Here is a 24,818-nt window from a genome sequence, read left to right as displayed (position 1 = left end):
ATCGAGCCACACATCTCAATGCACATACATCAACAGGTCCTTAAAATACAAATTAATCTAAAAGATCTTTGGCAGGGTGCCTAGTCCAGTAGTAAGAAAAAAAAAATCCTCTACTCCTTTCATTTCCTTTTTGAGTTTAGCAAACTGACAATTATCTGCACCTTAAACGTAACAATAATGAGCATACAAGTTATTATGACTCATCCACATAACTTAGAAGCGTTAATTCCACAAATTGCAACATCAAATCAAACTAAAAGAATCTTCGGAGGATGAAGGGTACAGCACACAGTTGCAATGCAATTTGGGCCTTCCAGACAAAACAAAAACTCATGCAATGATCATGGCACAAATTACCACTAAGACATTTCACTGAATATCATCAACCATGGAATACCTTATCTTCAAAAACAAACCTGCATGAGAACAAAGCAGAAACTTGCAAGCGTTCCCTACATCTTTAGATGGCAAATCCTGGAGCCCAAACCAGATTATTGGAGACATACTTCGCTAGCTTTAGCTGCAAGAGAATGTATTAGAAGGGAATGTTCTTCTGTTTCTATTATACCAAGTACAACAGTTGCGACAAGTTCTCATACAACCAAAAATTACTTTACAGGTAAGGCAGTGGAGAGAATGAAAATCCACTAGCTTAGTTTCTTACCTTCCAAAGTTTCTATAACCTCATCAGACAGGACAGGAGAACAAAAATCACGCTTTTCACCACCCACAGTAATTTAAAATGAGAGAAAAGGATAAATGACCAAAGAACGAGCAGATAACAAGCAAAGAGAGGGAAAAAAAAAAAAGAACCTGAGCAGACCTCTTAACTAACTTAAAAATGGTCAGTATCAGTCACAAGTTGAACCTCAACTATCAACTTCTTAGAGACCTGAATCCTCCACCACTAACTGTAGGTTGGCCACCCCTTAGATATATATATACACTCCTTGATCAGGCTGCTCTATTTTAAACTCTGGATATTCTTTTAAGTGAAAACCAAAGTAGCCATAAAATTTCACGATATAATTGGTAACTTCTTGTAGTGGTGAATCAAGTGGCTACTGGCGACAAAGATCTGCTTTCTGCTTTCAATAATTATTGGTCCAATTGATCTGTCCACGTTGTGGCTGTTGATAAACACCTGCCGGGGGAGCGACCATTTCAACAGCTCCAGCAACAGTTTGGGACTGCTGGAGTAGAGGATGAACAGCAGCTGCAGCAACAGTCTGACTTGGGTGATAGATTCCACCAAAGGCACCATGACCAGCTTGCGCAGGTGCAAAGGCCACATGTTGACCCTGAGGTGGGAGTCCGTAGAAGGAACTGGCCTGCATACTGGAAAGGTCCCGCCCAGGAGCTGGTATCCAGACAGCAGAGCCTTCACTCTGATTAGAGATAAAAAAGTAACACATTAAATACAGATATCAGATCAGCAAAATAAATCATAAGATAAATTCAAACTAAATCATGAGATAAATTCACGCCAGCTGACAAGAACTGCATCTAACAAAATCATAATGGGGAATCAGTACCTAACTGTAACAGCTAAATCAATCAACTAAACAAATATGCCAATAATAAATATTGCTCTCTTAAAGAATCTTTTCTCACAAGACTAGAATTGTGCATTGTCAGAGTCAATTTCAAACTATATAAGTGAAATATTTCTTCATCACAAGAAAATGAATAGGCAAAAATTCCATCTCAGAAATTGACCTTCATCCATTATTACTATATTTCTTTATCAGTGCTGACCAAGAAGCAGCAGAAAACTTTAGCAACTTCTATTGGACTATCAGAAAATGAAGTCATCAATTTCATCACGAAGTTGTTTTGGTGCACTCAGATGTAGCAACACCAGAACCTAGTGACCCAATGTTATTGCAAATCAAAGAACAATATTTTTCCACTAGAGATGTATGCTAATACAGTCCTGTACTTCCGCTGAGGGTGAAGACCTAAAGGTACAACAGATACACATTTATTGAAGTTGTTTCCCTGGCACACAAAATGCAGCAAGCCATAACTAATATCCTGGCATGAGTCTCTTTTCGAAAAGAAAAATATATATATATATCTTAACTATGATTTCAATGTAAGGTGAGCAGGCTACAAATGTCTCAATATTGTTCATATCAAAATATTCAAATGATAACTAATGTCCTGACAAGCTAAAGAACATTTCTTTTTCTCCAAATAAATTACAAACTATGGTTTCAGCCCAAACTGTAAAGGTGACAAATGTCCCATTACTGCTCTGTATCAAATATTCAAATGCATTGTCATATCAAAATTCAGAAGTCTTGCAATTCAGCTTCTAAACAAGGTGTTCTGATCACTGGCAGTAAGGCAACATATTAACTTGCAAACTGATACATATTTGAGGAGAAAACAGGATTGCAAGTGAAAATAAAGAGCAATGTAGAGAACAGGCACCTAGGATCATCAAAATCAGTAGCAATCACATGAAGTATACATAGAAGCCATAACTGAACAGCTAACTGCCAAGCTGTCATTTCCAGTGGCATGGCAACCTATGCCACCAATCACATAAAAATCATACATTTTCCAACAAAATCTCGTATATTTAAATAATAACATGACTAAAGTGCATATCTTCTCTATATGTCTACAAGAAATTTCAAGTGACTCAGATTAGTGATACAGGAAAAGAAAGTTCTTATGCTTTTATGTTTTCCACGCTTTGGATTCCTGGTGTTACATTTTCAGATTATCATGTAGGAGGCAGAAAATTTCTGTACCCTTAAACTAAAATGCAGTAATTGAAAAATTACTCATTTCTAGAATTCTACCAAATGCTTTTACAGTTTTACCAGCTATCCAACCATTGGATAACAATAGGAAAATTAAATTTCACACCCTACACTTCTCATGATTTTTATGGTTCACACTATACCTTTTGATATTTACACTTCAAGCACCAGATTTTGGTCATTATTCTGAGAAAACAAACCCAAATTAACCATGACTGACGGAAAGGTATTAACGACAGAATTTTCCATTAGATTCTTCAAAACAAATCTCTCCTAAATCTCTACCTCTTAAAGAAATATAAGAGGATATTTTCGAAAAAATTAAGTTTGATCATGATAGAATACTTTGGTCTTCCCATCACCTTGATTAACATGGGTCGTATTTTGAGGCATCTGGCTCAAAATGTAAATACTAAAAAGGTAGATTGTGAACCATAAATTGGAGAAAATATAGGGGGTGAATATAATTTGCATAACTGATAACGTAAGGACTTCTTCTGGAAATATACTCATAAATTCAGAGAAAATATATAAAACAACCCATGTTTTAGTATCATTATAGAACCAACCTGCACTATAATTATTGGCAACAAGAACACTGTTTTTTTCCAGAACAGTCATAAAACACCTAGAGTAAAGCTTAATTAACAGTCTAGCAGGACAGTAAGCATAGTTTTATGTTTGTCATCAAGCCATGTGAGGAGGCACCCCTCATTTGCTGCTGCCAAGAAAGAAGTGGATGCAGAGATATAGATGGTGAAGGTTAGGCTGGATGAAAATGGGTACCAATGTTCAAAACTATCCATGTATTTAGAAAAAATATGATAGGATCAGAATTTAAAACTAAACTCTACAAGATCAAAATATATAATAATCCACTTAAGTAAATTTTAAAATATAATAAAAGTATAGTATAGTATAGTACAATATAGTATAGTATAGTATAAACTGTATTACTCATAATATATATATATATATATATATATATATATATATTCGAGCCTTATTGAGCTAGCTCATGATCAAGTTTGGTTCGAAATTATTTTTGAGCCTATTTTGAAGATCAAGACTCAACTCATTTTCGAGCCGAGCTTGATCGAGTCGGCTTCACTATTTTATGGCCCTAGTTGGAGATAGTGAAATACAGAAGCCTAAAAGTAGGCATTTTAGTAATTCAATATCAACTATGGTTAAGCACTACAGCTCAAACTAAAGAGAACCTTTTAACAATTTTTGTATGCAGGGTGAAGTTGCAAATACTGATAAGTTAGCACTTGAAACAATATTGATGAATATTAGGGTGTTAAATACACTCCCCTAAAATAGCTAACATATTACACCACCTGAAACTATTATTAAAGTAGGCTCAAATTATATTTCATTGAGTGATGACTGATGAGTGATTCTAACCAAGGGAAATAAACAAACTTGGCCTCTCAAGATAGCAATAATTAAGATCCTAATATGTTATAAACATCTTCCCCACCTGTACAGTTCAATCAAAGAGCAGAAACTGAAAAGATGGAAAACAAAAAATTACATTTAACCAAATCATCTGAAATTTTTTATGGTTATACTTTTTTTCCTGAACTTTCATAGTTTAAATGTGAAGTAGAAAAGCTACCTGCTGCCCAGCTATATAGACATTGTTTTCTTTAAACTGTGAAGCACCGATGTCATCATTTCCACCTGTATTTCCACTGGTAGCATCAGCACTAGTAGTGTAACCTGCTGGACTTGAGCTGTACGTTCCATATCCTGTTGGCATTCCAACATGAGTTGGATTACCAGTGTTAGCACCAGGTTTGTATTGAGAAATGGAATATTTGACGGGGTTGGCTGCTGCTGCAGCTCCAGGAGAGTATATGCTTCCACTTGGGGGTTGTTGGGGAAATGCAGTATTGCTTAAGAAATGGTGAAGAGTAGGAGGTGGAACATAGAAGGGTGAAAAATATTGATTGTATGGAATGTAGTTGGGAGGATAATGAGATATATGTACACCAGCAGGCTGCCGAAAGAAAGGAACTGGTTGCTGTGGAATAGCAATAGAACTTTGTAGAACGCCAGCAGCTTGGGTGGCAAGAGGAGCTGCCCCAGACGAAGATAGAACCACTGAGTTCCCACTCTAGCACCACATAAATAACGGGATCAGTAATATAACAAGAAGGCAAACCCAAAGGGTCAGACAGCGTAAAAAAAATAAAAAGAAAAAAAGTACTTATATGCAACAAGAAATTATCATGCAGCATACAGTGGAATAGGTGAGGGTCAACAGAAGACCAAGAAACCACCAAACCTTTGGAGAAGAAATATTTCACAATAGATCTTATAGCAAAAGGTATGAAAAGAACAGTTTAGCCTCAACATGCTTAAATACAATTATACAAATAGAAGTTTTTCCCATACTATAACCATACGATAGAATTGCTTAATAAAAGAGCAACCTAAGAAAATCTAAAATGCCCAAAGTCCTACATATATCATAATATACGCATAAGGAGTTGGCTGATGAAACAAAACAAAAGCAGATTTTAATTGATAAATAAACTTATCATGGTTGCATGTGAAAAGAAGAAAATTGGAAGATAACCTTAGAAACAATCAGATGGTTCAGTTGGGTATTAAGAGTTAGTATACAAACCTCTTGAGCAGCCTGACCAGTCTGAGCAGGCAGGACAGCAATGTTCCCATTGTACTTATTAGAAGCTCCAGGTGCAACAAAAGGAGAGAAACGGCCATCAGTATCAGTAGTTGGTCGATAGAATTGGCTATAATAGTTTGTGGACATATCAAATGGTTGCTGGACCTGCATAACAGAACAGCATAGTGCCATATCTTCAGTGGAATGAGATAAAATAGAAAGTGAGAACAAAAGGAAGGTTCACCTACTCCAAACATAACATGACACCCTTTAATCTAATAAATAAAGTAAATGGAAACAACCTGCAGAACAAAAAGGGTAGAGGCATGCAGAGGCTAGTTATGTCAAAATAATAACAGATAAGTGAATATTTAGATGATCATGGCACATGAGTTTGGCAAATATCTACGATATATAAAGACTGTTCTCTAAGTTCGAAGATAGGAACAATAAGATGCACAAAGAACCTCAAAACTAAAGGTATACCATATAGTTCGGTAAGCGACTCGTATCACGTGTCTGAGATTCAGAGGTTTCAAAGGGAGCAAATTGATTTCCAAGCATATGGGGCATTAATCCAAATGTTGAATAAGAAGGTACAGTTGGAACAACCGAGTATTGGGGACCTTCTGGAGCCAAAGCAGCTTCTTCTTTTAATTGATCAGATTCTGCAGTCTCAGGGATGTTAGAGGACTTCTCCACCTCCCTGGATGAAAAATTTTCACTTGTTTTCATAGATGAATGCTGATGATCTAAGTCATCTGCTTCCTGTACGGTAGAGGATGCATTCTGAATGCTGCACATGAATATTAAGAAAAAAAGAAATAAGGACAAATAAGCACACTACAATATATGGCATATAAAAGAATTGTAAGGTATGCCATCTACATGAGACAATAAATAAATAATCTTCTTAGCAATTGTAATAGCCATGAGAGGATGTCTATGTGTGACTCTAGTCTGTGAGTGTCAGTACATGGAAATTTTCAATGGATAATAATGTTTTCTGAATACAAAGTACATGTCAATAACAGTAAATGCATCCTCACTTATATCCCTAACTTATAACAAGAAAAACATCCAAGTGCTAGAACATAGAAATTTAGAACTGAACAAATGTCGAGAGGAAATAAGTGGGATCAAAAAATCTGACCTTGATGAAGGCTCCTCAACTGTTTCGTCAATCCCCTGAGATGACTCAGAGTCAGATGGCGTTGAGCTCTTCTCACTGGCCGGGCCACTGGCAAAACCAGTGGTCAGTTCAAAACTGGCATCGAAGCTCCCAAAACTCAGACCACACCTTTCAGATTCTGGGACCTGAAGGTGGTCCGGAATGATGACATGTTGTCGGTCAGAAAACTGCAACTCGTCAAGCTTTTTCTCCACTTTTGAAATAGTTTCCTCAGTAGTCATGGAGCTTGATGCTGATAGCGACCGAGTAACACCTTCAGCAGCTATAGGTACAACATCGGAAGTACCAGAAATACCAGATGCTTGAGCAGGAGCTACATTTGTTGATTTTGGTTTCCACTCTTTGTTAGGACCAACTCCTGAATGAAATCAGCATGCCATCACTTACATTTGGAATAAACCTCATATTTGAAAATAAAGAACAGCATAAATTTGTAAATGAACAGTAAGCAGAAAGATGATGCAATCTTAGTATAATGATGAAAACAAAAAAGAAAGTGAAACTTGAAAACTCGGATTGCGTTTTCAAGGGCAGACTTTGTGAAATTTCTGGCTTCCCAATTTTCATAGTTTTGGATATCACAGACTGATTATCAGAGTTTTATTCAAGAAAACAAAAAAAAAAACCGAATAAATGAGAAAAATAAAAAATGGAAAATAGATAATAGAAGAACCTTAATGAGATATCATTTCAAAATTCAGATCACAATTTCCTTCCTAAGTTACCTGTTTGTTGTTCCTATATGTATTCGCTTAGTCAGGCTTAAATTGAAGTGTAATACTGCAATGACAAACTAATATCCTATTAACTTCAGAAGGGTATAGTACTAAGAAACCCCAAGATACTTAGGAGACTTCCATGTTAATAACAGCAGTATTTGTGGATATGCTCACATTCCGTTACATATTATTGTAGATTACAATTTCCAGTTTCGTATGTGTTGTTTGGTTGTTCCGATAGATTATATGTCTAGCATGCTTTAAACGGAGTGTAAGCACAGAAAAAGTACCATAATAATTTCAGAGGTTAAAATATGAAGCAATACACAAAACTCAAAGACTTGTATGTTACCAACAGTACTACATTAAAAGACAACCCATGATTAGAAGATATATTGAGGAAATTTTAAAGACAAGTATAATACTGCAGATGACCAGAACTTGACATGTTAACGGAATCAGTTTGCTCTGTACTACCAACTGCAGTACAAATGCCAATTGATTGGGACATGATGGTAAAAATGATTTGGTGATCCATTCCAGATCAAGACAAAGTTCACTAGGAACTCCACGTAATGACTTTTTCTCATTAAACTCAGCTTTGAACTTTTTGTGAGAGCAAATTCTCTTAGAGAAACTAAGAAGCAGAACATTCCTCAAATCATGGGAATAAACATAGCACAGTTCCATGGGAGAGAGTCTCAGGATTCTCAACTTCAATCAAACATGATTACGCATTGTCCAACCAGATCCAGGGATCAAAAGATTTGAGGTATAATGAATGTTTCAATTACACCTGTGCTTCATCTTCCAACCTTTTAAAGTGCACAGAGTTACATCAATTGAAAAACTCCAAACTGATTTCTTTTATTGTAGATTAAGTAAAGCAACAAAACATACTGTCTTAATATCTTTCAATAGACACATTATAGTATTATACTGATAGTCCAGTATGGCATGATGTGCATGGCAGATAAACAAAAATATATGCTATTAAGCGCAGATATAGATACATTTAGTGTACTACCATAAAATACTTAAATAATATATATTATATTTCATATCAAATATGAAATCAAAACATTTCTACATTAAACTTCAATTACAAAAGATTACTTACTACAAGATATATCTAACTGACTCGTACTTTATTAAAAAAATCAAACTGACTAGTCAAAGTGCTAATATGACCTCTCACTGCAAAAGTGATGTCAAATATTAAATATTCTTTCCTTCTCAGATTATGAGGATCCTACTAAAAATTGATAGCATATAATATATGTGGTGTGCAAAATGGTATTTGATGGAGCTATTAGCATAGGCTGCAGCAGATTTAAGAACTGTCATATATAACATTTCATCAATGATAACAGCCCTCAACAGATTTGAGAGAGAAAAGGAAAGGAGACGGAGAAGAGGATAGAAATGTTGCAATACAAGAAAAGAGAGTCTACGAGGAAGGAAGCACAACCAACAGGTAGAGAGAGAGAGAGAGAGAGAGAGAGAGAGAGAGAGAGGAGGGGAGGAAGGATGATAGTAGCCGTGCCGTTCACCGATCCTCCATTCATTTAGGGCACAAAACCTATCCAGTGGGATTTGGGAACTATTATATGTAGTGGGCTGTGGGCAGGTTTTATGGTTCAACTTTTGACCCAAAATTGGCCCATTATCAATAAACTTGAAGCCTCACATATATCCTCTCATATCAGCCCCATATCCCAAATGTATCCAATTAATTTTTTTATTTTTAAAGAAAAACTAGGATACTTCTACTACGTATTTGATACGTACTGGGGCCATATCCATGTTTCATAATGTAAATGTCAATAAGTGGCTCACCTTTATTTTTATGCATGTCTCTGACTAAATTTGTGTAGTTATCCAGTTATCCCTCTACTCAAATAATCCTGTATTTATCTCTGAAATCTATGACTGTTAGATTTTGACATCATCAGCATACTGAGTAACATAGTCCATTCCTTCATATATATGTATAAAGCACTTATCCCATGAAGACCTAGCCTCCAACTCCTCTTGTCTTCCGTCAACAAACTCCTCTTTTATAAAATCTGGAGCCAGCTCTTCTTTTCCATCTTCCTGTCAATTTTCTTATCCTCCCAATAACTTTGGAAGTTTTCTTTCCTTTTTCCAGTTCCTCCATCAAACAAATTTCTGAGCAATTGTAACAGATTTATTCCTCAAGTTTAAGTTCACCTATAACAGAGGTGAGGCAAGGTAAGAAGGCTGCTTTTAAATCTCTTTCTAACCTTAACAAGTTGATAAAGCTAGGGAGTGGTATCTGCTCTGTACATATTCTCCTCCTAGTCCATCTTATGTTACCCCTTTTGCATCATTACACTTCCAAACCACCCCCAGCCCTGTTCATAGCTCTAATAGTAAAGACAAGGCGTGCAAGGATCCATAGTTCCACTTCACAGTCCTATCATTTATGCTATGCTGCATTCCAGCTCCTAATATATTGGACCTTTGCATTTCTCAGCAAGAAAAGTAGCAACTAGTGACCACATGAAATCATGGAATGTAAATTTTAACCAAGTATGGCAATTTTCAGGCTATTCATAGCAAATATGTTACATTGACCAATTTCTTGTTTCATATGCCATCTAGGGCTGTTAGAATAAACGAGCTGCTCATGTTCGGCTTGGGCTCGGCTTGTTATGGCTCAGCTTAAGTTCGGCTCATAATGAGCTGAGCCAAGCCTAAATAAAAAATAGAGCTCAAAATTTGATTTCGAGCAAAGCCTGAGCCTAAGCCGTTTTGCTCAAATTTAGCTCAATAAGCTCAAAATTATATATATATATATATATATATATTAATGTACTCTTCTATCTATTCGACACCTAGCTAAAAGGACAAAACCTTTTAAATCTCCTTTTAACACATGGCTTAGAGTACAAAACCCTCTTAAACACTTATTCTTTCTTTTCTCTTGATATGACCGACCTAGTCTTCATATTATTTTTTTAAGCCACCATTACACCTCTCTCCCATCAATCACTAATTCCCATTTCCCAAACACCATAACTCCTCAAATAACCAACCGTTCCAAAAAAAATAATAATAATAATAATATTTTTCTTCTTCCTCTTGGTGATGATCAATCATCTTTCTCCTTTATCGACCTCCTCCATCGACAAGTGTTGTCACTGCCACCGCCTTCTCCGTCGGCCTCCTCCTCCTTCGGCAAGATGCCTCCTCCATCAACCTTTTCTATTAGCCTCCTCCTCCTCCTTCAGCAAGCCACCTCATCCTCCATTGATCTTCTCTTCCTCCGACAAGCCACCGTCCCTACCACCGCCGCCTCGTCCTCTAACCAAGCTCGGGTTCAACGTAGGCTCGGCTCACCTCAACATGAGCTGAACCTATACATCAAATTACGACTCAAAACTAATTTCGAGCCAAGCCTGGGCTAGAGCCAACTCGCTCACGCTCGGCACCCTTAATACCATCTTATTATTACCCTTTTCAAATCGCCATTCTTTCATTCTCTCCCTACTTTTCCTTCAAATAAAACCTTAAGATAGATATCTAGAGCTTTTCCAATGAACACTACAAGAGAGACTATACCACAGGGCTTAGAGATACTAAATGTAAGTATTAAAATTTTACAAGAAGTGTGCAGTGTTCGCTCTATATGCCTACTCGAATAAAGAGATGGATCTAAGAATACAGGTAAGAACCTTTTTGTGAACCACTTAATTGTTGTGATCGACTGCTGTAACTAGAAGAGGGTCTACTCCCAGAAGGTCGACCATGTGAAGATGAACCAGCAGCTTGGGATGTATCTGGAGAGTTGATACACATCAGATCCATGAACTATCCATTTATATATTGTAACGGACAAAAAATACTTGGTTCCAGAAATTACCTTTAATAAGAGATGACAACTCAGAACCTGTCATATCACGAGAAACCACTTTGTTGAAAGTCATTTCACCAACTGTTCGCTGACTCCCTACAGCACGTTTGATAGCACTGGGGCTACGTGCATCAAGAGATAGCACTAGCACTGGATCTGAGGCCGAAGCATAAACCCCAGAAACAGATAACACTGAACCTTTTGATGGCAGAACTGTGTCTGGACCTGATCCAGGTACTAATTGTCCACAAGAAGAAACAATTTTGGCATCAACAGGAACAGATGAGGCAGTACTTGTCTTATTACTTTCAGAAATAGAACTTTCTTCCACTGAAATAGTACCACCAAATCCAGAAACATGAGGTGCACTTCCCTGAGATACAGGTGGATGATCGGGATTGGCAGGACCATTGGCCAGGCCATCTGCAGAGCTGAAAAGCACAAGGAAAAGTACATATTCAGTAGTGCTTGCGTCTAGAAAAGATGTAGACAAGATGATTATGTACAGTAGGACACCAACTGTCTGCATGATTACACTGTTGGTGGCCTGCCCAATTGTCCTGACGCATGACTATATTTAAGACCCTAATATAGATGGTGTTAAAACAAGAAGCCTAAAATCAGCTATATGCAGCCAATTATTGAGAAAACAGGTGACATGGTTTTCCATATTATGGATCTTAAATAAATGAAAGATGCAACTTGTTCGTCACTTAGACCAGTATGATTATCATATTTCCCCAGCAAAACAACGTGACAAGAAAATAGAGTAGAAATCTATAGAATATATAACTTCATTAACAATTTGTTACCCCTAGAACAAAATAGGTACCTTGATACCGAGATTGATGATTTGTTCTCGGTGTCTAGAGAGATGGGTGGAGAAGATGTACTGCCTTTGTCTGTTCTCTGATTCACTCCATTCTCCTTTCCAGATAATATATTTCTCCCGCCAACATCTGATAGAAGTGTCAACACATTCCATTTAAATCTCATAACACAGCAAAATCTGTAGAAACTAGAAAGCAACCTGTGGCACATGATAGTATGATACAAATTCTAATATACCAAACAATGCCTTGAACATCATAAAGTGCAACACAAGATTGCTCAAGACAATACGGAAGACTGATAAACTACATATATTTCAAAGTGATAAATTCAAGGAAGAAGAAGCACACAGATTGTAATATATAGACTTCTAAACTGCAAATAATTCCTTGCAATATCCTCTCAACTCATCATCCAACACTCCCCGAGCACCAAGCTAGATCACAAATGAGAAGGCTCCAGAACAACTGATAGGTTTTTATGACTGGCTGCCAACCTAGTTCAAATCTCTGCAAACTGGTGTCATATCTGGGGAAAGGACTTGCCTACAAATACAATTGATGACGACCAATCTACAATTCCTGATGCAGTTTGGCAACATGGAACCAAGAAGGAGCAATTTAAATCATTCAAAAAAAAAATTTCTAGACATGGGAAGTGGAAACACTCTAGACAAGGGAGAAAGATGACAACCTCACAATTAGGGATTTGTCTTTATAACTATTGTACACTGACGAAGACAGATTCTAAATCAAAATTCATCATTTTTCTCCCTCTAAACCTGCCAAAATGCCATATAATTAAAATATATTGGTTCATAAAAGAACATTGAAAATAGAAAAATAACATAAGTATTAGTACACAAAAATGCATAAGGAACTTTAAATGCTGAGTCATGACCCAGAACTGCAGGAGAAGTCCATGCTCATAATAGTCGCACATAGATGAAACTCAAACTTCACATAGTAGAAAATGCACATACCATTAGCAAAGTTGCGTGAAGAATAGATTCCGCGACCACCCCTTCCTCCTCGCCCCTGCAAACCCGGCCTCCACCTAGAATCAGCAGATTCTTTGTTGCTCTGTTAGGCACAGAAAGAACATTATTGAATCACCTGAGCCAATTGCAATTAATAGAAATATCCTAGAAAAAGCTTGACACTCCGCTTACAGCATAGAAACAGAAAAGCTTGACACTCTGCTATCAGCACAGAAACAAAAGTACATCTCGAACAAAATCACCAGTAAATCTCTAAGCAACAGTGTGTAATTTAACAAAACAAGCTTCCAGCAAATGAAAATGTGGAGCCTGAAACAACAAAGTGACAACTACACAGACCATCCTTCAGGAAGAAAAAACAAATGTAGAACAAAAGCAATCACATATAGGTCAGGAACAACTTTCCCGCATACACACATAAAACACAGATATATAGCATACATGATACACCCTACACTCTCAAGAATGTTCATCCAAAGAAAAGTTCAACAACAAACCACATAAATCGGAAGAACTAATTACTGATTAAAAAAGAATCTAAACATCTCTCAATAATGACAATATATCGACATTAGTGGACAATAAAACTAGATAGCATCTTATCTTTGGAATAAGAAATCTCATTCAATTCTGATCTCGATCTCATGAAAATCTTTTTTTCTATCCGAATCCAATCTCTTTCCTTTTCAAACATGATATTTGATTTTTGATCCTTATCTCTTGAATAGATCGGTGAATAAGATTTCAATCGTGGATCTTTTGAGTACATCCAATTAACCTTCTTTCTTTCTGCACCACAAGTGCTACTAGAGAACCCTTGTCAGTGGTAATGTGTTAGCTACTCAGCTATGTACTGTGCTCTTGAATTTTATATCTTTACTATAAATGGATTGTTGGATTCATACACGCAACTAGTTCAGCACCTATCTACAACCAGCCCAACATTGATGGGATCTAAAAGTATGTTGAGGAATTAAAATAAATGGTCAGTTGTTGATAAAAAAATTATTACTTCAGTTGTAGTAATGTTCGACAAGAATGAATCTAAGATTGTGTAACACCTTTTCAACATAAAAAATCAAACAAGTTACAGTGCCTAACAAACTAATACCACTACTCTAGTGCTAGCATATTATAGCTTTCACAAGGTATGTTTGAATGCTTCATTAGCTTTTTATAATTTGTCCCTCATGCTCATTGCTTAGAGAATTTAAGTTATTGCACTAGGATGCTTGTTTTTCTTGCTTAGGGTGCCAAATTAACACCTGAAATCCAATCTACAGCATTATCCAGTCCAAGCAAACATTGCAGCAACATTCAGCATAGACAATAAAAATAGTTTATCTCATTAATAAAAGAATGTCAGCCAGATATTAAAGCATGTTTGCTCCCAAAGAAAAAGGATTCAGTTCGTAACCTAATTCTCTATGACTAATGCAATCAACTGAGATATTGTTGTAGTTCAAAACAAAAACCTGTCCATATATCTAACAAGAGTAGAAGACTACAGAAAATCAATCCAAAAAAAAAAAAAATTTGTGTCATTGTCCCCTTCTTGAAATAGTAATTTAAACCAAGCACAACAAAATGTTAGGAAAATAAGAAAATGCAAATGTGAAAGACTGAATTTGAGTACCTTACATTACATATATATAGTCTTCATGTTTCTTTTCCTCTCCATTTTCTTTCTTTGCAAGGACATCGTTACAATTTACCACGTATCAAGAACTAGACCTTCCACTATCTGTAAAAGGCAACAGCCTTACCTATCATCCTATAATTTCTAAAAAATTAAGTTAAACGAAAAAACTAGCAATAAAGCCTTTCAAATCTTGCAACATTGCCCATGTTCAAAAGAAGTCTATGAGATTCCACTCTTCAAAAGATAGCATCTCTTAGACCTCATGCCTTCAGTTTAAGGAAGGATAGGGCCCAAATCTCACCCTTCAAGTAAAAGACACAGACACGTAATCTTTGTAACTCAGTAAGATCTTAAAATCTTTGACCGCTATAATCCCACACACCATGTTATCCAATGATCTCACAGTGATTCTCAAAAGTGTGCTTCCAGAAACGTAAACAAGAGACTCAAAATAGATGGCAGTATGGCACAACCAATATATTATATACTATGAAATCCTTTACACCCCATTTTTCAGTTATTGCCTGAAGCATACAAGTATAGAACCATATCAATGTCCGTGATTTACTAGATTGGACTTTGTGCTTTGCCACATGATATCGTATACTTCAATAAAATGCACAACAGAGACCCTTGAGGTAAATCGTTGCCTTAATTTCAAAAAAGACTTTTAATCAGGCTTAGCACACTCCTGGAAATGTCACAAGCACATATGATCTCCGTTCTATCAACAATTCAACATATACAAATACAAAACATATGAGGAATATAAAGAAGACATTTAAAATTAAATTTTAGATTATTCTCAACTTATGCACGGTACTTTCTCACATCAAATGCATATACAAACTAGTACTTGCTAACGATGTGTACCTTAATTGCCTTCTAAAGTGAGAAGAACAGCAAAGATATATAAATAGAGAGAGAGAGAGACAGGTTTCACCTCCTTTTTCTTGTCCCGCTTCCTTTTGACCTCATGGAATGTATCTGAATAAACATACACTTGTTATATACTAGCTATATCAGAATTTTTCTCCAATAATCATTTATAACAAATATGCACATTTCTACATATAAAAAGGTCAAATAATAAAGAGATCGATGAGAAAAATAACAGGCTAACCACACAAATTAGAATGCTTTTCTCCAATAATCATATATAGCAGATATGCACATTTCTACATACAAAAAGGCCAAATAATAAAGAGATTGAGCGAGAACGTAATAGAATGCCCTATCACTACTTCAATCTCAAATATCTCAATCCACTATGAACTGAACAGTTTATTCCACTAGTCAGTAATCCTTTTGGATTGTTGGAAACCTCAACCTACTTTAAGACCTCGAAGCTTACTTACTTTGACTTCATAAATAATGCTAGCGCTCTCTCAGGGAGTGCCAGTGCTTGTAAATAAATGCCTACAATTAAATCCATCAAGTATTATATAACTAATTAATATCAACCTTCAAGCGGACTGCAGAGATATAATCATTGAACAACTCCAAGCAAGCACACCACAATTATAAAATCCTAGAATCACCTTCCATGAAGCGAGAGTGACCAGATCGGCAATTGAAATATGAAATACAAGAAAAGTACAACAGAATAAACACAAAAATGGAGAGAAATATAGAATACAACTGCAAAAACGATCCATCCTCTTCCAACATCTAAAAGTCTACTTCTTTTCCATTCCAGATACATGTATCTGAACCTACTGAGACGAAGGGAAGAAAACCCATCACGCCTAATACACGAATCACCTCAAGGAACTGAAGGACATGAGCAGATGCGCTCAGTGACTACAGGACCAAAAAAACCCAAGACGGTATAGCTCGATTCGTGCGACAGACACCATTTCCCAACCAACCAACGAAAAGCCACATCCGAATCAACCCCATAAACGAGTAAATCGAGTCGGAAGCAGCCAAATAGGTACACTGTGGGGGATAGAGAAGGGAGGAGAGAGGAAGAGGACCTTGGAGAAGAAGCTTCTGGGCGGTCTCGTTGGGATCCATGGAGCACTCCTTGAGCATTGCGTAAATCTCCTCGTCGCTGTGGTTGCCGGCAATCTCCTTGATGTTTTGGATCGTCTTGCGCACCCCGGCCGGGATCGAAACCCTAAATCCGCCACTACCCTTGGAAGCCATGAGCGAGAGAGCGACGCGATAGACCAGAGAGAGGAGAGAGGAAGAGAGCGGTGATGTTTATAAGAGAGGAGAAGGGAGGGGGGGGGGGGGGGAATTGGGAAAGAGGGGAAGAGGGGAGAAAGATTTGGGGGGGTTTTGAGAGAGGAGGAGAGAGCGAAGGAGTAGAGAAATGAAATATTAAAAAATAAATAAAATAAAAAAGAATACTTGAGACAATAACAGGAGAGAGGGTTAGGGCTTCTCAGGTTTTTCCTACACCAAAAATAAATATAAATAAAATAAATTTCTCAATTTTATGAGACCATTTGAGATAAAATAAAAAGGCATGGGAGATTGGGGCTTCCTTTTATTTTATTTTTTATTTTTTATTTTTTATTTTTTATTTTTTTTTACTCTCCTAGAGATGCTTGGATTAGGTCTGACTTGGCTCGATCTAAAAAATTATTGGGCTCGAATTTGAAAGGGAATTTTCTTAAGCCGAGTTTCCAACTAATTTAAGTCGAGTTTAAATTTTATGATTCGAACCTCAATTAATTTAAAACTCTCATGTAATTAATTTTTAGAAAAAAAAAATGGGTCAATTTCTATCTTAAATAAATAAATAAATAAAAACTTACTATTACATGCATTTCATATTGAGTACATTTTGATCGTTGTTCTGTAAGTGATTTCACCATAAGAATACGATAAATAATGTAAGAAATTTAAATATTTATTTAAGGAATTAAAAAGAGAATTTAAGAAATCTACCTAAGTACGTGTAGACAAGCCAATACTCTAATAAGCAGGTCAAACACTATAACTTAAGCTCGAATAAAATTTGATCTGAGCCAGTCTAATAAACTTTCGGGTCAGATAAACTGAGCTCAAAATGGAGTTGAACTTAATTTTAGCCTAATTTTATCGACTTAAATATCTACTAATATCAAGCCCATACATAAGAAGAATTGATGGACGATATTTAAATATTTTCAAAGTAGGGTCTACTTGAGTTTGTATCCCTTTATAGTTATTAATTACAGCTTATGGATTAAGTGAGTTGGATTATATGGATCATTAAGCCGATATATAGACTTCACTTTGCTAAGATTTATTGAAGTCAATGCAATATCAGTGATTATTAAATCATTTCTCTAGATATGTCAAAGTTTAGTTATGTCAAATTTGAATGTGATCTAAAAAGCACATATTTTATTGCCAAGTGACTGAATAATTAATCAGTGTTTTATGTTAAAAACATGGAATTATTACTGTTTGGGTCTTAATGAAATCCATGCTAATTAACGCAATAATTAGATAAAAAACAGGTGTGCAAGTATCAACAAACTATTTAAAAATGTATAGTTGAAATATTTTCTAGACCATATATATACTATGCTGAGATAACTTTGGCTACTATTAAGTTTGGATTCACAGTGGATCAAAATCAATCATATATAACCCAATTTTTTTATATAATTCTCGTTTAATATCCTCTCTTAATCCTAACGATACCAAGAAAACAATATTATATTATAATATATAAAATAAGTTATAAATACCTAAGTTATCGTCAGAGTGTGTAATACGAGAATTATAGAGAAAAATAAGGGGTCGGATTACACAAAATATGAATAACTTAGAATTATTTAATCAAAATACGATGCTCTTGTTCACTTGGAATAGATAGAAAAAACTTATTTGGTATAACTCGTTTTAATAGTATAGTAATACCTACACCAATCAAACCAAAATAAGAAAAATAAAATGAATTCTCTAAATTGATCTAATTTAGAAAGCTAAATGCATTTTAATCCCTATTAGCTTGACTATAGCTTACCTTCTTGAACTATATTTTATCTTACTAAACTGTTCATTACTTTAATTGAACTGTAATTAGTTCAGAGACAAGGAAATGGCCAAATTAAATATATTTCTATTAAATAAATATGGATCGGAAATTGGAATTGAAGATTTTGGATACTAGAGATTATAAAAAAAAGGGGGTTTGCATTATTAATTTGAGATATAATACACGAATTATTGTTCATTTTTTACATGCATCTTTTTTAATACATGTTGACCCTTTGAGTTATAGAAAATCTCTCACATTTAGATATTTATTTTACCTTTAATTTTATTTTTTTAACATGATTCCTAGAGGGTTTAATTATCTAACACCGATCACATCACCCTCATATATTATCTTTTAACAAATAAAAAAGTAAAAATAAATTTAAATATTTTATATAATTAAGTGGGTCAATATGTCACGGGGACAAATTTATAAGTGGAGATGGGCAATAATTCAGCAATAATTACGTACTTTTTACTTGCAATCGTCCTATGACAAGTTGTTTAATTCCAACTTTACTTTTTAATTTAAGAATCTTCTGATGATATATGTTCCATAAATTTGAAGATCCTTACACTTCTTCTTTTTTCAGTTGATTAATTTCACAGCATCACTTGGTTTGATGGTGTGTTGGTGAATAAAAAACTCCAGGATTATGGCTAATCTTGCATTGGCATGCAAAATTAAATGCCTTTATTTCATGTTGATTAATGATACTGTAATATACGTGTAATCAAAATTTATGAAATGGGACATATAATTATATTTTTCTAGCTTATGGTTTTCTAACACTAATGATATACTTCTACTAATTTTAAGATTAATTACTCTATATAAAAGATCGGTGTTTAAGACTTTAGGTATAATATATCAGCAGAGAGGATGAAGAACTCAATTATCCAGGGTAGCTTATGAATGCTCTTCAAAGTATTAATAAGAAGTAGGAAGTTAGCTTTCATATGGATGCTAATGAAGCAGTAAAAGATCTCTCATAGTTACAAATAGCTTTTGAGAGACGAGAGAAGATTGAAAACGATGGTAACGACAACCAACAAAGATAGAATTGCGAATAGAGGACCACTAAATGTTCTCTAACCCTACATGATTTATAATAAACATAAAATAAGGTTGTTTTTAATAAAATTTTATTTTCTGAGTTTTTAAAACCTAATATATATATAATATTATATTATTATGAAATACATACAATTTATATAAAAAATGCACATAAAAGCCCATTCTTTTTATTAGTAAAATTTAATATTTTTTAATGCAAATAATCCTAAGTTAGCAACGATATGAAAATAAAAATAATATTTAGCTACTAATTTTGAGACAAATGAAAAATCTACACGACTCTTATGAAGAAGAATCATTTATCCCACGTGGCAGAATATGACGACATGCGCATAAATTTTGGCACAATATGTGAATATTCTCAACCTATCTCACGCCTTATTAGCCCACAGAGATGCTCTCCCATTTGCAAATTACGTTAACTCTTTTGGTTTAATCTCATAATGACTTTCAAAAATAAAATTGAAACAATAATATAATAATTACTACAAAGAACAATTACGCTTAGACTCTCTGTCATGCTATTTTTCAACATAAATATTCTCATTATTAATTTTACGTATTAATGGGACTATTCTATCTTTATTTTTTTAGAGGAGAGAAAGGAGAAGAAAAGAGATATTAAATAAAATAGTTAAAGGAGTAGAAGTGTCACAGAATTAAATGAGGCGTGATAATTTAAAGGATTAAAGTGTAATTAGACCTCACTAAAACCGAAAATTGCATAATGGTAAGATGATTATTTTTCTTACTGATTGCGGCTCTTGGGGATAAAAATGTAATTTAGTCGAATAAAGGCTTCCAATCGCAAGTTGCCTATAAATGCTCAGGAACCGGGACAGCGCCCATGGGGGGGTGAGAGGAAAAGATTCGAAGTAGAAAGCAAGAGGGAGGAGAAGAAATGATGGCTAATGGTATCGAAAAGGAGGCAGCTTTCCAGCGTCTCACTCCTCAATCCGCGAGATATCTCGTCGAATCCGTTGATGCCTTCCTCTTCGATTGCGATGGTCTCTCTCTCTCTCGCTCTTATTTCATCTCTTCGATTGCGTGGATTTCTAAGGCTATTGGTTTATGGTTTCTACTCAGGTGTCATTTGGAAGGGCGATAAGATCATCGAAGGGGTTCCGGAGGCATTGCAGTTTCTTCGGTCAATGGTGATCGCTCTCCTCTCTCTGTTTCTATGTTTTTATATTGGGTTTCGACCAAAAAGTCTTTTTTTCCTGGTACTTGGAAATGATAGCGATTTTTGGTTCTTTTTTATTTTTCTGCATTATATAAAAAAAGATTGATTTTTTATTTTTATTTTTTTGGTGTGTGTGTGTGTGTTCTAAAAGAAAAGGAACAATTTTGCTTGGACATGGATGGAAAATTAGATTTATGGGAGTTCGAATCGTTTGAGGAAATGCTCTTTTTAGTGGGTTTGGTTGTTGGTTGTTGATATGGTTCCTTTTTTTTTTTTGGTTGCGTTAGTATACTTTGGCTTGCATTACATATAAGAGGTGCTATACTTTTGGAAACGATTTTATTGGATTAATTTGGAAAATGGCTTTTTTGATAGGTTTATTTGTGCCTAGTAATGGATTGCAAGTGTCTGAGTTTTGCTTGACATGTGCAGGGAAAGAAGTTGGTTTTCGTAACAAACAATTCTACAAAATCAAGAAAGAAATATGCAAAGAAATTCTCCATGCTTGGACTTGAAGTTCGCGAGGTATTCTTTGTGATTTCTTTTCATGGAATTCATGTATTATGTTATACTTACCAATGTGTGCCTGCAGGAAGAGATCTTCTGTTCTTCGTTTGCTGCAGCGATGTTCTTGAAGTTGAATAACTTCCCTAGAGAGAAAAAGGTCAGTTATTTTCCAGGGCTTCTTGGTGTTATCTTCTTTGGTTACAATTTCTCAAATAAACTGATCTACATTTAAGTTTGTTTATTCGGATTTTTTCTGTTAGCATCTCCAAGTTTAATTATTTGACGTCTTGTTTTCACATTCTCTTGGATCTCCGAGATATTGAAAAATCCTGTAATCATGAATTTGTTATAGACTTGTATATTATTATGATTTCTTGAGATTGTTGCTTGATATATTGGAAATCAGTTCTACTATTTTTGCTCATGTGAATATGGTTTCCCTCATTTTATGTGATTACTTCTCCCTAAAAAGGATGTGTACATTTACAATCTTAGCTGTCCTTTTCTTCCAAGTTATATTATCTGATCTTCTTTATAAAATTTTGCACTAAATTTATCGAATTCTTTGAACCAGATGGCAAGCTGTAACTATATGGTGTCATTATTGAACTGCAACTACTTGTGTTTTCAGGTTTATGTTATCGGTGAGGAAGGCATCATGGAAGAACTCACACTAGCTGGTTTTGAGTGCTTAGGTGGTCCTGTAAGGCATAACTAGCTTACTTATGTTGTTATACATCTATGAGATTCCAGCTAGTTAAAGTGGAAACTTGAAAGCTTACTTCATTTATCTTTTTAAGTATTCCTGTTTTTACACTACCACAAGTGATCATTTTCTTTCTGAGTGTACAATGGCAGGAAACAGAATTAAGCCTTTAGTCCCAGCTATTTGAGACCTATATGGAGTCTTTTCCTCTATTCATTTCTATTTAGTCCATGGGATCCATCCAATGAAGAACTATTATATTATTAATTCCTTGTACATAGTTTTGGCCTTACCCTTCAGTATTTTATTTAATGGAAATCACTTACCTGTTCTGATACATTCCGCAGCCTCTATTGGACAAAGCAACTGTTATGTAAATCTCCACACTCATTCAACTCAACATCGTTATGTCAGCGACGTAACTTTTACATACGTTAATTTCTAGCTTCCCAACATTCTGATCTATAAAGCATTATTGGTCTTGTAGTTTTTCAGAAAAGAGGTCTTTCATCTTAAGTGGTGTATGCTGAGCAACAACACATTAGAGACATTTACCATACCTTTTATAATTTTGCGTCCTATGTTCTCATCAATATCCCTTTCTTTGCCAATTTTGGTACTAGATAAGAAAATTACTCCCTGTTGGTTACTATTTCTCCATCAAGAGTAATTTTCTCTACATTTTGATGTCTTAATTGATTAAAATTGCATCTGCATTCCATATATTTGGTTAGACATACTATTTGAGAACCTTAACATGGTTCAGAAGGACCTTAGTATGGTTCTATTTCCTAACACAACCCACATTTATTATCATGTATTTGCACATTCATCTTCCTTATTTGCATTTATATTATAGGTAATTGCATTTTTCATGGCTATCATTTTCTAGTTTCCTTTTAGTTAAAAATTTCTTGAAATCACAGGAAGATGGCAAGAAGAACATACTGCTGAAGTCAGACTTCCATTTTTATCATGACAAGAGTGTAAGACCAGCTGATTCTTCTTCTGTTGTTACCAACTATTTGGCATATAAATAAGATGTTTCAGTAGTTCAGGTAGATGACCTATAACCAAATGAAATTTGTTTTATTCCAGGTTGGTGCTGTTATTGTTGGTCTCGATCAATATATTAACTACTACAAAATCCAGTGAGGCACCTTTTCTTTCTTTCATCTATATAATGTGATAGCATAAATTTGTTTTTATCTTTTTGGCAATAATGATAGTGACTACATATTAAGAGGTCCATGATATGGCATTACCCCTGTCTGAACCAGTTCAATGTTTAGTCAGATCATAATGTTGATTTCTGTTATTAGGTTTAGTAGAGCTGTCTTGTTGGGACCTAAATGTTGAGAAGCATTAATTATCACGGGAATGAAAGTTCAAAATGTTTACCCATGATCTATACTTAAAGCAGCTAGAATAAAAACATATTACATGTTTGACGACTCTTCTGGCCTTTTTCTTGTTATCAGTTGAGTTTTTCATGCTATAATACTTAAATAAATGGTCTAGAAAATCCAGCAGGCTTATGTTGGACATCTGGTTATTTAGTTGTACTCATAATGGAATCATGTTACTGTGGCAGGTATGCAACTTTGTGTATCCGGGAGAACCCCGGGTGCCTTTTCATTGCCACCAACCGTGATGCTGTTGGACATTTAACAGATTTGCAAGAATGGCCAGGTTTTTCTCAAAGAAAATCTTCTTTAACACTATCTAGATGTTTTGATTCCTTTCCCCAATACTTATCTGAGGTTGCAGGTGCGGGATGCATGGTTGCTGCAGTATGTGGATCAACCCAGAGAGAGCCTATAGTTGTGGGGAAACCGTCAACTTTCATGATGGATTTTCTGTTACAGAGGTCTGCAAGCTGTTAGTGGTTGTCAGCTTATTTGACTAAGGATTTTTTGGTGCCTGAATGAAGTTATAGGGCTCAAGTTAAACATTTTGGAAATGGGGCGTAAAACATAAGAAAAACAGTCTGTTGTGGAGATGTACTCTTCCTTTATAGGCAACTTTTGTGTGAGAAACACTCGTACTGATATTTATTGGTTTTTTATCCATTGCAGATTCCAGGTTGATACTTCAAGGATGTGCATGGTTGGTGATAGATTGGACACTGACATACTATTTGGACAGAATTCTGGTTGCAAAACACTTCTTGTTCTATCAGGTCAGCTGTATTTATTTCAGTTGGTAATACCTATGTTCTGGTCTTTGTATTACTCTGTTCTTTCTATACTTTCTTAAATCATAAAACTTAGGGGAATGTGCAAAGAGAAAAATCAAGTATACTTTTGCTGACTTATTTAACTCATTGTAATTGCAGGTGTGACTAACTTATCAGTACTCCAGGATCCTTCAAACAACATCCACCCAGACTTTTACGCGGATAACCTATATGATGCCGTTGACTTGTTAAGAAGATGATCCAGTTGTACAACAAATTCATTTGCTATAGTTGAGATTGTTCACTAGCAATGGAATTTCTAGTTGCTAGTCTAGAAAAATAAGCTGTATAATTCATCTACTCCATTGAGACACTCGATCGATTTGTTTATGCTAAGTCACATTATTATTTTGTTAGATTAATCCTTCCATGTCACTTGGGTTTCTGTTTGTATTTACTCGTTTAAACTTAAGGGTCTCATTCCTTGGCAGTTTTCTTC

General features: G+C 35.2%; 2 protein-coding genes across 2 annotated transcripts; one reads left to right on the top strand and one right to left on the bottom strand.

Annotated features, from left to right (window-relative positions):
• Positions 1–153: 153 nt before the first annotated feature.
• LOC140771809 (GBF-interacting protein 1-like) lies at positions 154–16,912 on the bottom strand. Its single transcript, XM_073113515.1, has 11 exons — positions 16,662–16,912; positions 15,626–15,669; positions 13,023–13,122; positions 12,042–12,168; positions 11,219–11,640; positions 11,031–11,135; positions 6,572–6,968; positions 5,905–6,214; positions 5,419–5,583; positions 4,402–4,902; positions 154–1,388 (listed from the first exon to the last, which is right to left on the bottom strand). Exons 1-11 carry the CDS (start codon positions 16,831–16,833, stop codon positions 1,092–1,094), a joined length of 2,640 nt encoding a protein of 879 aa, XP_072969616.1. The 5' UTR covers positions 16,834–16,912; the 3' UTR covers positions 154–1,091.
• A 3,674-nt stretch (positions 16,913–20,586) lies between these two features.
• Positions 20,587–24,810, top strand: LOC140772048 (phosphoglycolate phosphatase 2-like). The gene is made up of 11 exons (XM_073113935.1): positions 20,587–20,751; positions 20,831–20,898; positions 21,360–21,452; positions 21,520–21,591; positions 22,066–22,137; positions 23,067–23,126; positions 23,239–23,291; positions 23,735–23,832; positions 23,911–24,010; positions 24,219–24,322; positions 24,479–24,810. Exons 1-11 carry the CDS (start codon positions 20,646–20,648, stop codon positions 24,577–24,579), a joined length of 927 nt encoding a protein of 308 aa, XP_072970036.1. The 5' UTR covers positions 20,587–20,645; the 3' UTR covers positions 24,580–24,810.
• Positions 24,811–24,818: the final 8 nt, after the last annotated feature.

The sequence above is a fragment of the Typha angustifolia genome, chromosome 12 (assembly GCF_048772165.1).
Source record: "Typha angustifolia cultivar Huaian chromosome 12, ASM4877216v1, whole genome shotgun sequence".
NCBI lineage: Eukaryota > Viridiplantae > Streptophyta > Magnoliopsida > Poales > Typhaceae > Typha > Typha angustifolia.
Note: the sequence above shows the minus strand (reverse complement) of the source record. Positions and strands in the feature narration are given on the sequence as shown.